This window comes from Stegostoma tigrinum, chromosome X (genome assembly GCF_030684315.1).
Source record: "Stegostoma tigrinum isolate sSteTig4 chromosome X, sSteTig4.hap1, whole genome shotgun sequence".
Lineage (NCBI taxonomy): Eukaryota > Metazoa > Chordata > Chondrichthyes > Orectolobiformes > Stegostomatidae > Stegostoma > Stegostoma tigrinum.
Genome location: NC_081404.1, coordinates 17,507,364 through 17,520,532, shown reverse-complemented (window position 1 = coordinate 17,520,532; position 13,169 = coordinate 17,507,364). Strand labels below are relative to the sequence as shown.

Sequence of the window (13,169 nt, the reverse complement as noted above, 5' to 3'; positions counted from 1 at the left end):
CCATCCTAACCTACACATCTCTGGATTGTCAGAGGAAACCCAAGCAGACACGGGGAGAATGTGCAAACTCCACACAGACAGTCACCTGAGGGTGGAATCGAACCTGGGTCCATGGTGCTGTGAGGCAGCATTGCCAACTGACATTTCTAGTTGTGGAAAGGATACTGTTTGTTAGCTGGGATTATGGTTTAGATTAGGCTGGAATTTTGTTCTTGGATCAGCACCCTCAAGGTGAGTTAATTTTCTTGGTCCTGAGCCCGCATCAAGTCAATTATTGGCTATGATGTGTGCTTGACCATTCACTTAGGGACAGGAGGTGGACTCCTGAGAGCAGACCTACTGTCAGAGGAGGGAGCTGCTAATGCAAACAGCAGAGAGAGGAGAGGGGGTGCCTCAAGATGCAAGCATCTTCTGAAAAGATTTTAGTAAGGATGAGAATTTTACTGGCCATTGATGTCGAATTGCTTTTCTCAAGGGGATGGGAATAGCTGACTAGAAAGCTACAGTCACTGGATGCATTGGAAAGGGCTGAAAGCTATTATTTAAACCCCTGCACCTTTTTCATAGAATCCCTACTGTGTTTAAGCAGGCCATTCAGCCTATTGAGTCCACACCAACCCTCCAAAGAGCATCTCACCCAACATCCTACCCTATTCCTGCATTTCCCACCCTGGACACTATAGGCACTTTAGCATGACCAATCCACCCTAACCTGCGCATCTTTGGAATGTGGGAGGAAACCAGAGCACCCGGAGGAATCTCTTTATTTGGCTCTCTCCCAGCCTTTCCCTTTCCTTCTCTCCTCCTGCATTGGGCGTCAGTGCTAACTGAGGGAGTGCTGCACTTCTGGATGAACTAGCTTGAACTGAGGGCCCTATAACTTGCTGTGTGCAAACTGGCTGTCAGAATTCCCATTTTAGAGGGGTGACTACACTGCAAAAGTACTTGATTGATTGTCAAGTGCTTCAGAATGTCTTTAGATGGTGAAGTAGACTCTATAAATGCAAGTTCTTTTTCTTGACTGGTGAAGTTCATCTACACTGTAAATTTTTGGCTGTCCTCGTAAACTTAATGAAAAGCTGGTTTGCCAATGTTGTTTATGATGGGAAAAAAAGGGGAGAATTCACACATCCTGGAACTGCAAGGCAGCTGTTTCAGATCAGATCCTTTTACCCCAGCAAAAAAGAGAGTATGGAACCCAATTTAAAGAGATTCTCTATTCTCACTCCATTGCAACGCTAACACTTAGCCATCTCAACGACCTGAACTTCACTCTCAGTTTGTGCCACTTGACTTTTTCCATTTCTTTGCATCTTATTGCTATTTTTATTTAGCTGAATAACTTTGTTCCAACCTTCGGCCACAAGAGGGGGGTGGTGCATTACAATATGACTGACTGCATGAGGTCTTAGAGTAGGGCCAAAAAAAGCGGTCCTGCCTTGTGGTCTAAGCCTGAAACATCAGCCTTCCTGCTCCTATGATGCTGCTTGGCCTGCTGTGTTCATCCAGCTCTACACCTTTTCTCAGTCCTTCCTTGTTATTTACATTCAAATTGTGTGATAGTGTTGCTCCACAATCACTTGCAACAATTTAACAGTTTATAAAAAGGGGTGTCCAGCAGGCACTGTGTATTTGAAGCTCTGATCTGTGGTGAGCAGCGACACTTGGGGCTGCAGTCCCCCTTTTAATTATAGATACTTTAGGCTATTGAAAATTCAGTCCCAAACCTCTCCTACTTTCAAAGTGCTTCTCAAATCCTGATCATTTGACCAAGTTTTTGGTCACCTGCCCTGAAATGTGCTTATATGGCACACTGCCAAACTTTGTTAAGCATGCACCAACATTAAAGATGGTACATAAAGGCAACTCTTTGTTGCTGATAAATCCAAGTGAAGGGCAGACAATGTAAAGGGAACTGTGTCCAATGAAGAGGCGCTCAGTTCATAGCTTTACGCACAGTGTAAAGGAGGTCCAACAGCCGTTTGGGTTAAAATCTGGATAAGTAACACTAGAGACAAAATTTGATGCAGCAACTTCTCATTGCTACCACTGCAACCTTCCAGCTGTGTTGCTTCAATCTCCCACCTCAAAAGAGGTCGCTGGGTTAAATGTGCACTTGGCCAATCCCAATCCAGTCTCCTTGATTTGTTTGTGTGATTGGGACAGATAGCATAAATTTCTCTCGAGGTCAAATGATGCCATTTACAATTTGGCTCCCTCTGCTGCTCACAGGGTGAAGTGAATCAAAATAGCAGCAGGAGATTGAAGGTATGGCAGTGAAATGTGAAGATGACACAGAGATAGGTAGTACGTTGTGAACATGCCAAGGGAACAGAGAGCCATAGACAGGTTAAGCGAGTGGGGGAAAATCTGGCAGATGGAGTATGTTGTGGGAAAATATGAAGTTGTTCATTTTGTCAGTAGGAATAAAAAGGCAGAGTATTCCTTAAACAGAGAATGACTGAAGAATTCCGAGATGCAGTACGATATTCTAGTGCAGGAGTCATAAAAGTTACTATGCAAGTACAGTCAGTGACTGAGAAGGCGAATGGGATGCTTTCCTTTATTACGTGAGAAATTGAGCATAAAAATGAGGATGTTACGCACTGCTTATACAGGGCATTGGTGAGACCACGTTTTGAATACCATGTGCAGTTTGTCTCCTTATTGAAGGGCATAAATACGTTGGAGGCAGATAAGATTAATGCCTGGAATGAGTGGGTTATCTTGTGAGAAAACATTGAACAGACTGGACTTGTTTCCACTGGAGTCCAGAAGAATGGCAAGATGATTTTATTGAAGATTAAAAGATCCTAATTGGTCCTGACAAGATGTGGAGGTGCTGGTGTTGGACTGAGGTGGACCAGGTCAGAAGTCACACAATACCACGTTATAGTCCAAGGGGTTTATTTGGAAACACAAGCTTTCAGACCAGTGTCTTGTGACTTCTGACCTGGTCCTGACAAGGTAGATGTGGGAAGTGTTTCCTCTTGTGGGTGAGTCCAGAATTAGGAGGCCCTTTTTAAAATTAGAAGTCATCCTTTTAGGACAGAGATGAGGAGCACTTTTTTTTCCTCAAGGATCATGCAACTTTGGAACTCTGTCTCAGAAGGCAGTGGAGGGCAGGTCATTGAATATTAAGATAGAGGTAAATAGATTGTTGTTAGGTGGAGGGGCGAAGAGTCAAAGTTTATCAGGGATAGATGGAAACACTTGGAAAATCATATCTACAGCACTGTTTTATGTGATTGTCACAGATTAGGCCTTTACCTAACATTGTTGCATCTACAATCAAGAGTCTCTTACTAACCACAACCTCTATCTTTATTCCGTGCAGTGCATGGATTAGTGCACACAGGTTGAAGAATTAATCTGCACCTTTTCCCATCAGTAAATTGAAAAGGCTAAAGAATGCTTAGATTTTCTTTATTGATAGCAGGTTCTAATCCAGGTTTCCCTTCTGGTATATTCCAGGAGAGTTGGTCTGATAGTGGGGGTTGGGCCCTTTGCCAAGGTTGAATAATCCTGATGCGTGGCCATCTAGAACATAGCGAGGGCAGCCAGAATGATAACTGCACTGATTCTTATAGATCTAGGACTAGAAAGGCTGTACTAGAGCCCTGGTATATCTGTAACCCTCCTGGTTTCTACAACACAGTCGCAAATTGCCAGTGTAGTCACTTTGTGCAACTGGTCAATGAGACAAACACATCAGTTTATTAACCAACTCAATCTCCTTCAACTCATTTACTCTTGAGTTTACCAGTTATATGGGTGTTCTTGGACATTGGCACATTGCAGAAAGACCTTGCAGTATGATTTACTCTTGGTTTCAGGAAGCAGCAGTATAATCACTGCCCGACTTGAACATTGAGTAAAACCTCCTCCAGTGTTCTATAACATTTTAATTATGTTTTTCATGTCAAAGGCCATTGGTATATAAAATGGCTTCCAACAAGGAAGCATCATTGTTGAACAGAGGGTTTGTAAGTGGTTTTGAGGTGGTGGTTGGGAGGTACTTTAATGAGTTTTTATTGGCACCTGACCTATATTCCTGGTAAAGCTTTACCCCACGTTTCTAGTGAAGAAATAGTTAAGAGACAGAATCAAATTGACTGTGCCTTTTTCTATTAGCATCACCTTCGAGGTGTGGCGTCTAAGACTGATCTATGCCAGTGTCAACTGTCTCTCTGGACAACTGAGCAATAAATGCTGCTGAAAAGCGTCACCCTCATCCTGTGAATGAATAATTAAGAGAACGGTCATGTTGCAAATAACTCTCACACTGTATCCCGAAATGTTTTTCAGGGAAAAAAAAAGATAAAGGAAATACAACTGCTTGAAGGAATTATCAAGCTGTCATGTAAGCACAAAGCTCTGATGTGAGCATAACAGCTTTGGCGTGGCATACTTGAAGACAAATAGTTAGCCACGTGACATGACAACTCCAGGCCTCTTAACTTTGACTAGGCCAGCCTTTGGTGACTAAACATGTTGGAGAATCTCTGAGATTTCCACTAAAATATAAAACTCACAGATTACAACAATTAGACCACATAGAGTTGGATTTATAATAATTATTAAGAATAATATGTACAGTATTGCGTAGTGGCAGAAAGCCTCAACTTTGGTATAGTTTTAAAAATAGCTTTTTAAAAAATGGAAAATTGAATTTAACAGTTTTTTTTACAATTACAAAAGCATACAGTTAACTACAGGAATGTAGAGTTTGGAACGGAATGGTTAAAATACAAACTAAATACTTCATATGTAATACATACCAGAAAGACAAAATAAAATGGCGACCTTGTGAATTTGTACGGGAATATATAGATTATTTGAAGTCTATTTTCCCCAGGTCCACAGCTCACTTTTTAAATAATGACTACTGATGGGTAGACTTACTCAAATTCAGTATTAAGAGAAAAGTGAGTCTATACCTTAGTCTTCACTATTATGTTGCCAACCACCCCCACCCCTACCAGATGGTCTTCCAGATGATGTCACAGGCTAAACAAGTAACGTGAAGTCATTCAATATATCACATCACTGGAACAATTCATCAATATATGGGGAAGCAGCATAAACTGAAAACTAAAACTGACAGTACAAATCCAGAGTTTTAACCAAGTGCCATTTTAAAAAGCTCGCTGTTGGGGTTATTTTGTTAGAAAAAATGGAAGGCTAATGTATTTGCACGAAACAACATGACACATCTTGTTTTAAATAACTTTGTAGTCTTTGGACAGCAACATCTAAAAACATACTTTTTTTAAGAAGTCCAATAAATAAAGCTGTTCTCACACCTGATTTGTGACACTTTTCAGTAAACCAGCAGATAATACATTGATTCCTCACCTTCGGGCTCAACCTCCACCTCAGGAAGCGAGTCAGCAATGAGAGAGATTGAGGCTTGCTGGGGTATACGCGAGTATTTCCAAAGGTCCTGATTTTTCCATTGCTCAATGGGACATGTTGGATCAGCCTGGCTATGTCGCTAACAACGTGATCCACATTTAAAGATGGTGTCAATTTAGGATGGGATTCGGGCCTATCTGGCATGTGAGCAGAGCACTATAATATAGCAGCACAATGGGCTTGGGAGAAGCCAGAGAATGAGCGAGGTACACACAGACAGACAGACACACAGACAGACACACACAGACACAAATAGCTGTATTTTAATTCCTGAAGCTGATAGCATAAAGAAGGAATTTTCTAACTCCCCAGACCTGCCTTGGTAAGAAGTGCCCTAAAACATGTAATTTTCACTCAGAGGGTGGGAAGATGGGGACAGGTGCCGAAGAGATTTGGGCTCAGTGACCCTGGAATCTATGAAATGTTTGTTCTGTTTAACAAGGTTAAAAAGACAAGTCAAAAGGCATTGCATCTTAACGCATGGAACATTCAAAATAGGGTAGATGAATTACTGGCATAAATAGAAAACAAAATTGTTAATGATATAGTTATGATTACAGCGATGTGGCTGCAGGGTGATCAAGGACGGGAACTGAACATCTAGGCATATTTAGAAAGGACAGACAAAAAAGGAAAGGAAGTGAGATAGCATTGTTCGTGAAGGAGGAAATCAAAGCAATAGTGAGAAAGGATATTTTCTTGGAAAACAATGATGAGGAACCTGTTTGAATGGAGGTACATAACACCAAGGGGCATAAAACATTGTTGGGGGCTGAAAGAAGTAGTAAGAGAAGGCATTAAATAAGAAATCAGAGGTGCATGTAATAAGGGTGCATCTATATTCATGGGCAATTTTTTTGTTGTGATAGGTTCTTTTGAGAACAGAACCCATGACAGAATTCTTCATTAAGGTCAAGAATGAAGTAGTTGAATCTGAAACGAGGGTCCTGAATCTAAATAAAGGGAGCTATGAGGGTCTGAGGCAAGAATTGGCCAGGAAAGAATGGGGACCATTACTAAACAGGTTGACAGTAGCTAGGCAATGGTTCATTCTTATAGAATGTGTGCGTGAATTACAACAATATTCATTCTTATCTGGCACAAAAATAAAACAGGAAAGGGGGCTCAACCATGGCTTACCAAGAAATTAAGGTTAGTATTAGATCCAAGGAAGAGACATATCAAAGTGCCAGAAAAAGCCGCAAGCCTGAGGAATGGAAGCATTTTAGAATTCATCAGAAGAAGACGATGACAGTAGGATAGGTCAGTTAAATTACAGGGAACTTAGAAACTAACCATAAAAGTTTCCATAAATATGTGACGTGAAAAAGATAGGCAAGACAAAATGTAGGATCCTTACAGTCAGATGTGGGGAAATTTAGAATGGGGAACAAAGAATGTTACAGTCTTTGTGAAGGGAACAGTGAGGATTAATTGGATTGTATAAAGAGTTAGATACAATAATGAAGGACAGCTTGATACATTCCGCATCCGCTCCCCTCTCATTTGGAACAAACAGAGTTAAGAAGGGGATCTGACAAAAGCGTCTATAATTACGAAAGATTTTGAGAGGATTATTAGCAAAAGACTGATTGTATTTCTACAGATTGCTGATTCAGGAAAATGAAATGGGCCCATAGACAATGAGTTATCATTAAAAAAAAACAAAATTTATCCCAAGTTAAAAGAAGGTGTGATGTGTCACCAGATGTAGCTGTTGAAGCAGGGGACTGTGCCATCTTAAGGGGAAATCGAAAATGTTTGGAAAAAGAAATGAAAGGATATGTGTAAACAGGAGAGAAATGAATGACAGCAGATTAATCTAGTTAATGAGCTATTATGTGTGCAGCAGGCAGACTGGCCTCCTTTGTGCTGTAATTGGTTTATAAGATGGGGAACTATAATCAAACAAAGAACTAAGCATTGAAGGCACACATTTGAATTGAATGCAAAGCTAATTTTTGTTTTAAATGGAAGACATTCTCACCTATTCTGCAAAATGACCACAGAGCCAACCGTAACATTGAACTGTATTTGAAATGCCTTACAATGTAAACATGTAAATCTCAGACTCTGGGATTTCAGTTCAAGACTGTAGCCCATTTCATAAAATAGGCCAAAATCAGCTTCCAGCAGATTGTTGTAAAACCCATGATACTGGAACGGCAACTTTACATTGTAAAGCAACTCTGGTGCTGCCTGACAAAACTAAAAACAGAGTTTGTTTTAAAATCGTTTTATGGTAGTATTTAGAGTTTACTGGTAATCATGGATACCAGTGTGAGCTGGTGGAATTAGGCCCAATGAACAGAGTTTAGTTTTGAAAACTGCACCCAATTAGTGAATTTATCTTCTTCTACCTTAGGCTTCATTTCCCCACAATCCCCCCTGAGGTACCAGCCACACTCTGCTGTCCTACCCCAGTGAGCCCAAGCAGCAAGGACCCACTGACATCCAAGTGAGTGAGATGCTGCTTTCAGGCTCCAGCTAGCAGAGATCAACTGCAGCATCACTGACAGAGATGGTGAACGAAGGGTTTGACCCAAGGATTGTATCAGAGCATTTAGGGATATTGGGCCTAAGTTTAAATGTTACTATAGTGTACATATTAAATAAAACAATTGAAAAATCAGAGGGCTTAATTCATTGGCTAGCCTAACAATAAGAGTCAATTCTCCTAGTTTGCATTCAGTTCCCTTACTTCCAATGGGAGATACTGTTCCAGTTAGCAAAGGAAGAAAAGAAAACACAGAACTCGAGTCCATAATTCCCAGATCAGAACAGAGTCATGAACAATTTCTAACTGGATGTCTCCCTCTTGACTCATACAATCAGGTAAAATAACAGCCTGAGTGCTGATCACAAGTCAGAGTTCAAATTCGATCGAATACAACCCAGCCTGGGTGCATGATGAATCTTTTACGTGCTAAGTAAATGTTGACTCAAGAGCTAGGTCAAGTCTGTATGGGTTGCACATCCTCCTCACTCAGATTTCCAAACCCCCAATCTGCTTCACCCAATGCCTTTCAATGCAATGAATCTGAAAAGTAGTGAAGAGGTCTGACTTAAGGGGAGGAATCTTCACTCTTTCATCTGCTTCTAGACAGTCTTTGTAGGTCTAAATGTTAGTTCCATTGAATATTCTTCAATATTCTGGGAGATAAAACATGCTCCCATCCTTAAAAGAAGCTGCAAATCTAACTTCACAGTATTCTCTTTAGGATTTCCAAATAAATCAAAGAATTTAGCAGTATTCGGAGACGGGTTTGAAATCAATATAAGAGGGAGATAATGTTCTAACATAAACGGCCATTTTACTTTGGCAAAAACAGATGCCAAAGTTCCTTTGGAAACATCACAGAAGGTCAAATTAACTGTACAAAACATAGGAAGAATAATGGAAAAATACATTAAATTAATTAAGACTACAAGAACAGAAAGAACTCCACAGTTAATGTGTCCAGGTAATACTGCTGTAACAAGGCACTCAAATTTCACAGGCTAAGACAGCCAACACTTCTCTTGGTCTTTTCTATCACACTGAGAAACATGCCTTCTCCCAGCTTCGATGGAGCGTTGGGATTGCAAACCCATAGTTGGATCATTTTATCCATTAAGTGGTGAGCAGGTTTTGTGGATTGGTTTTTAAAAGAAAACTTATTTCCCCTTTAGAAACAAAAAGGAAATGTGTACTCTCCCTCATGTTTTCTATCCACACCACGCCAATTTTGTGTGGGCCAGCCTGGAATGGATTACAAAGGTACGCGTGCAGGAAGTCTGCCGTTTCAGGGAGTCAACGTGGGGCGACAAAAGAAAGTGCATCCCGAGATGCTCCTCGAGGGAACAGTTTTTTGGTAACTGTCAATTTGGTCGCAGTTCCACTCTCCTTCTCTTCCCCTGCCCAACTCTTTTCTTTAGAGATGTTTCCATCCATGCCGAATCACCGCGTCTGCACGTCGGAATGGTTGACTTCTAAGATCTGTGGGAAACAGAAAAGGAAAAAGAAAATGGTAGTTGGCACCAACTACTTCACTCTGCCAGTTGGGCAACAAAGAGGCAATCAAGCTACAGGGCAAAGCAGCTGTGCAGGAAAGCAAATTCCGGAACAACGGCAAGATGTCAGGTTATGTCCAATCAAAATGATGGCAAGCCACTGGGATTGTTACGCATATACATACACTGATCCAGTACATACTGAGTCATTTGGCAGTACAGAGCTTGAGTATTGCTGAAAAAGAGACACATTTTGTCAGATCTTTCCCTCTTGTGCTCATCAGGATAATTTGCAAGAATACCAACATAAAGGGAAAGCATTTATACTGTAGCAGAGGAAATTTTGATTGATTGGCAAGTAGATACTTATTGTAGAGGCATTACCATGGAGAATGCGCCAACTAATAGTTGTCATCATTAAGTACAAGATAAAATATGCCTTTTTCAGCAATAATCAACAGTGTTGGAAAATGCAGGAATTTTTCAAAAGGGACTCAAAATCAGCCACAGTATTATACAAACTGGATGGAGTCTAACACTCTCCCAGGGTTCCTTTTTCCACACATTCTCCTTTGGGAAATTTACACAGTCAACAATACTCTCTAATGAAGAGCTGACACCACTAATCCTTTTCAGCCAAAATTCTCTTCCCTCTTCTATCAGAACGCAATGGTACCACAGCTTAGTTGCCTGCCTTCTACTGGTTGAAATTAACCTTGTGCAGCAGACAGCTGGTCAACTGTTATTTGTGTGGAAATTTGGTTCCCTCTTCCCCTTGGCCCTGTTGCTGACAGATCCACAACTTCACACCCCCCTCACCAATTTCACCCGGGAGGGAAAAAGGGAGCTATCATAGGTATCTTAGATTCCTTGGAGGCTGAGCTGACAGTTCATGCAAGCTTTGTTTGCACCACTTTATCTGCTTCAGCAGGATCAAGCAACATGCATAAGATATCAGAAAGCTAACAAAGAACAGAAGGGGAGCTTCAGATGGGAAGTTGCCAGGAACCCATAAGTATGTTTTAGAAAAGTTAAGATACAAACTGAAGGTCAAACAATATTAAGGGGGATTTTATTTTTCTGCTAATAGTACAAAAAAAGACAGGGTTACACAGGATTGGGTTTGCTTAGTCATTCAGCTGATCGTGTTGATTCTTTTTAAGCTCAGGGCTGAACTGTATCTCACCTCGGCTCCATATCCCCTAATACTCTACTGACTGCAGATTTACAGGAAGGCATCTCCCTGGCTTTCAATTACCTTAAGCCCTAATGACCAGGCCATTTTTTGAAATAGCTCAGGTACAAACATCTGCTTTCATGTCTGACTGCAAAAGCATAGAATCATTGAATGGTTACAGCATAGCAAGAGGCCATTCTATCCACCATGACAATGCTGGCTCTCTGAAATTCAGAGTATTTCACAACAGCTACTCCCCTACATTTCCTGTTTCAGAGAACGATTTAAATCCTTTTTGACTACAACACACTCAGGTGGCACATCCCAAATCTTAACTACTTGCTGCATGGAAGTTTTATTGTGTCACCATTGCTTCTTTTGTCAATCTATGTCCTTCAACCAATCTTTCCCATCTATTCTGTCCACACCCTTCAGGATTATGAACGACTCTATCAAGTCTCATCTTAGCCTTCTTGTCTCCAAAGGAGAATAGTCCCAACTTTTCCACCCTATCCATACAACTGAATATAGTTGATCAGCCCTGAGACACTCCCAGAGATGTCAATTCACATCCTTCCTAAAGTGCAGCGCCGAGAGCTGCATGTAATACTCCAACTGAGGCCAAACTAGTAAACAAATAATGAATGGAAGAGGATTTGGAGGTGCAGTGGTAGTGTCCCTATCTCTGAGCTAGAAGGCCTGGATTCAAGTCACATCTATGCCACAGGAGTATCAGAATACATCTTAATAGACTGATTAAAATGTCAATAATCAACCTAGGTAAGAGAGACAAAGGAAGAACTGTTCCCATCATCTATAAGAAAGTAGAATTGACTGAATCAAAAGTCCCAAATTATCCCATCATCCAATCAAGAAGAGGCAGCATTTGCAAACTCCTTTCTCAAAATCTAGGTTGAATAAGGATTAAGTTGCTGGTACTGTCATCATCTAGGCACAGATATGAGGATATCATGTTCCCAGGTCAACATTTAAAAATTTCTGAAAAGTAGGGTTAGTCCTCCATTAAGGTGACAAGCCAGCTTTCTCCCTGGGCGCACAGTGTACAGCTTCTGCAGTACAAGGACCAGGAGGGTTTGATGTTTTGACTCAGCAGCAGGGACAATTTAAGTGAACTCAACACAGAGTGCTGAAAAATCTGAACAAACTTTCATGACTACATAACATCCCAAGTGTTTTGAACAGCTTACTTTTGGAGCTTGGCCAATGCATGAGACATCAATTTTCAGGCAGCAAGTTCTCACACATAGCAATGTGACATGTTCAGATGATCTACTTTAGTGATGTTGATTGAGGGACAAATAATGGCTAAGAGCTAGGGGAACTTATCTGCTCGTCATGGAAAGAATGCTGTCAAATCTCATATCCAATGCTTCAGCGGAAAGATGGCACCTCCAACAATGCAGCATTCTCTCAGTACTGCCCTGGAGTGGCAGTCCAAACTATATACTCAAGTTCCTGGACTGGGATTTGAACCTACAACACTCTTGAGGTAAGATTGCTACCAACTGAGCCACAGTTGAATACTGGAAGCCAAGGAAGAGGTAAAAAGAAAAGCTTCAAAGATTTCCACTCGCAATAACCAATGCTCTGATGCCCTCCATAGCCCAATATGCCCTCCATAGCCCAATATCTTGCTGACACTCAAACTCTACGGCACTCACATGAGGTGCCAGGAAACAGCTCCCCCAGTCAGGGTCACTGCCTTTAGGGGAGCAGGGAAAGACAAGTTGACAAATAATGGGTCACTGAAGCCAAGTAGGATGATGATGATGATGAGCACATATATTGGGAGAGTAAATGATGGAAAACAGACACGTGAATGGAACAAGGGAATCAGTAGTCACGTGAAACAGAGCCTGGAGCTAACTCTTCTCCATAGGCATTAAGAACTTAAATGTAAAGATAAGTGCATGCTCACAGGCTGAGAAAGCAAGGAGTTTCTCAATTGTCCTGTTTCAGCCCAAACTTACTACTTAAAGTATACACCACATGATTCAACATTTAAGCAGGATTCATTGAGTAAAGGAAAATATGAAGAAGTTGTGTATTTGCAATACTTTCTAAAAGCAGAATAGTCGACCGAGATTGAAGGCATTCTGAAGCTTTCCCTTTGCCCCTTGACCTCTACCGGGGGCTCTTACTTAATGCTTTGATTTTCATAAGCAATTAACTTGGGTCTACAGATATAAAGGACTGGAGCTGGCAAGCCTTGCGAGCACACTAGTTTCACTTCCGCTGCGCATTTGACAACTCTTACCCGTGTTGGAGAATTTGGAAAATTACCGATCATACTCTTCCCTTTAGCTAAAGAAATGAAGAAAATGAAGATGAATGAATGACGATGAAAGAGGAGCAACACCTTTATGAAAAGGTTGGAATTGTCACAGTCACCAGCTTTACCTGCAGCTAGAACGCCAGCAAAAAGAAACTGCACTGAGAGAAAATGACCTCAACCCTTTCAGAAATTAGATTTCCACATTAGAAATGATAAAATGTCGTTTAGGCAACACATACAATAAGCACAAGGACAGCAGCGATGATGAACGAAAATGGGTATAGA

The 13,169-nt window shown here is 41.1% G+C and overlaps 1 protein-coding gene across 3 annotated transcripts in view; it reads right to left on the bottom strand.

The window, feature by feature from the left end:
• Window positions 1-4,599: 4,599 nt before the first annotated feature.
• Window positions 4,600-13,169, bottom strand: part of LOC125448310 (formin-like protein 3) — a 158,487-nt gene continuing 149,917 nt past the window's right edge. For 2 of the 3 annotated variants that reach the window (XM_059643348.1, XM_059643350.1), the window contains one exon: window positions 4,600-9,397. Coding sequence is in view for 2 of the 3 variants with exons in the window: in XM_059643350.1 (XP_059499333.1) it covers window positions 9,333-9,397 (65 nt within the window). In the remaining variant the exon portion in view is untranslated. Of the gene's footprint in view, window positions 9,398-12,866; window positions 12,914-13,169 lie in introns of all 3 variants that reach the window. The other variant, XM_059643349.1, reaches the window with a different exon arrangement.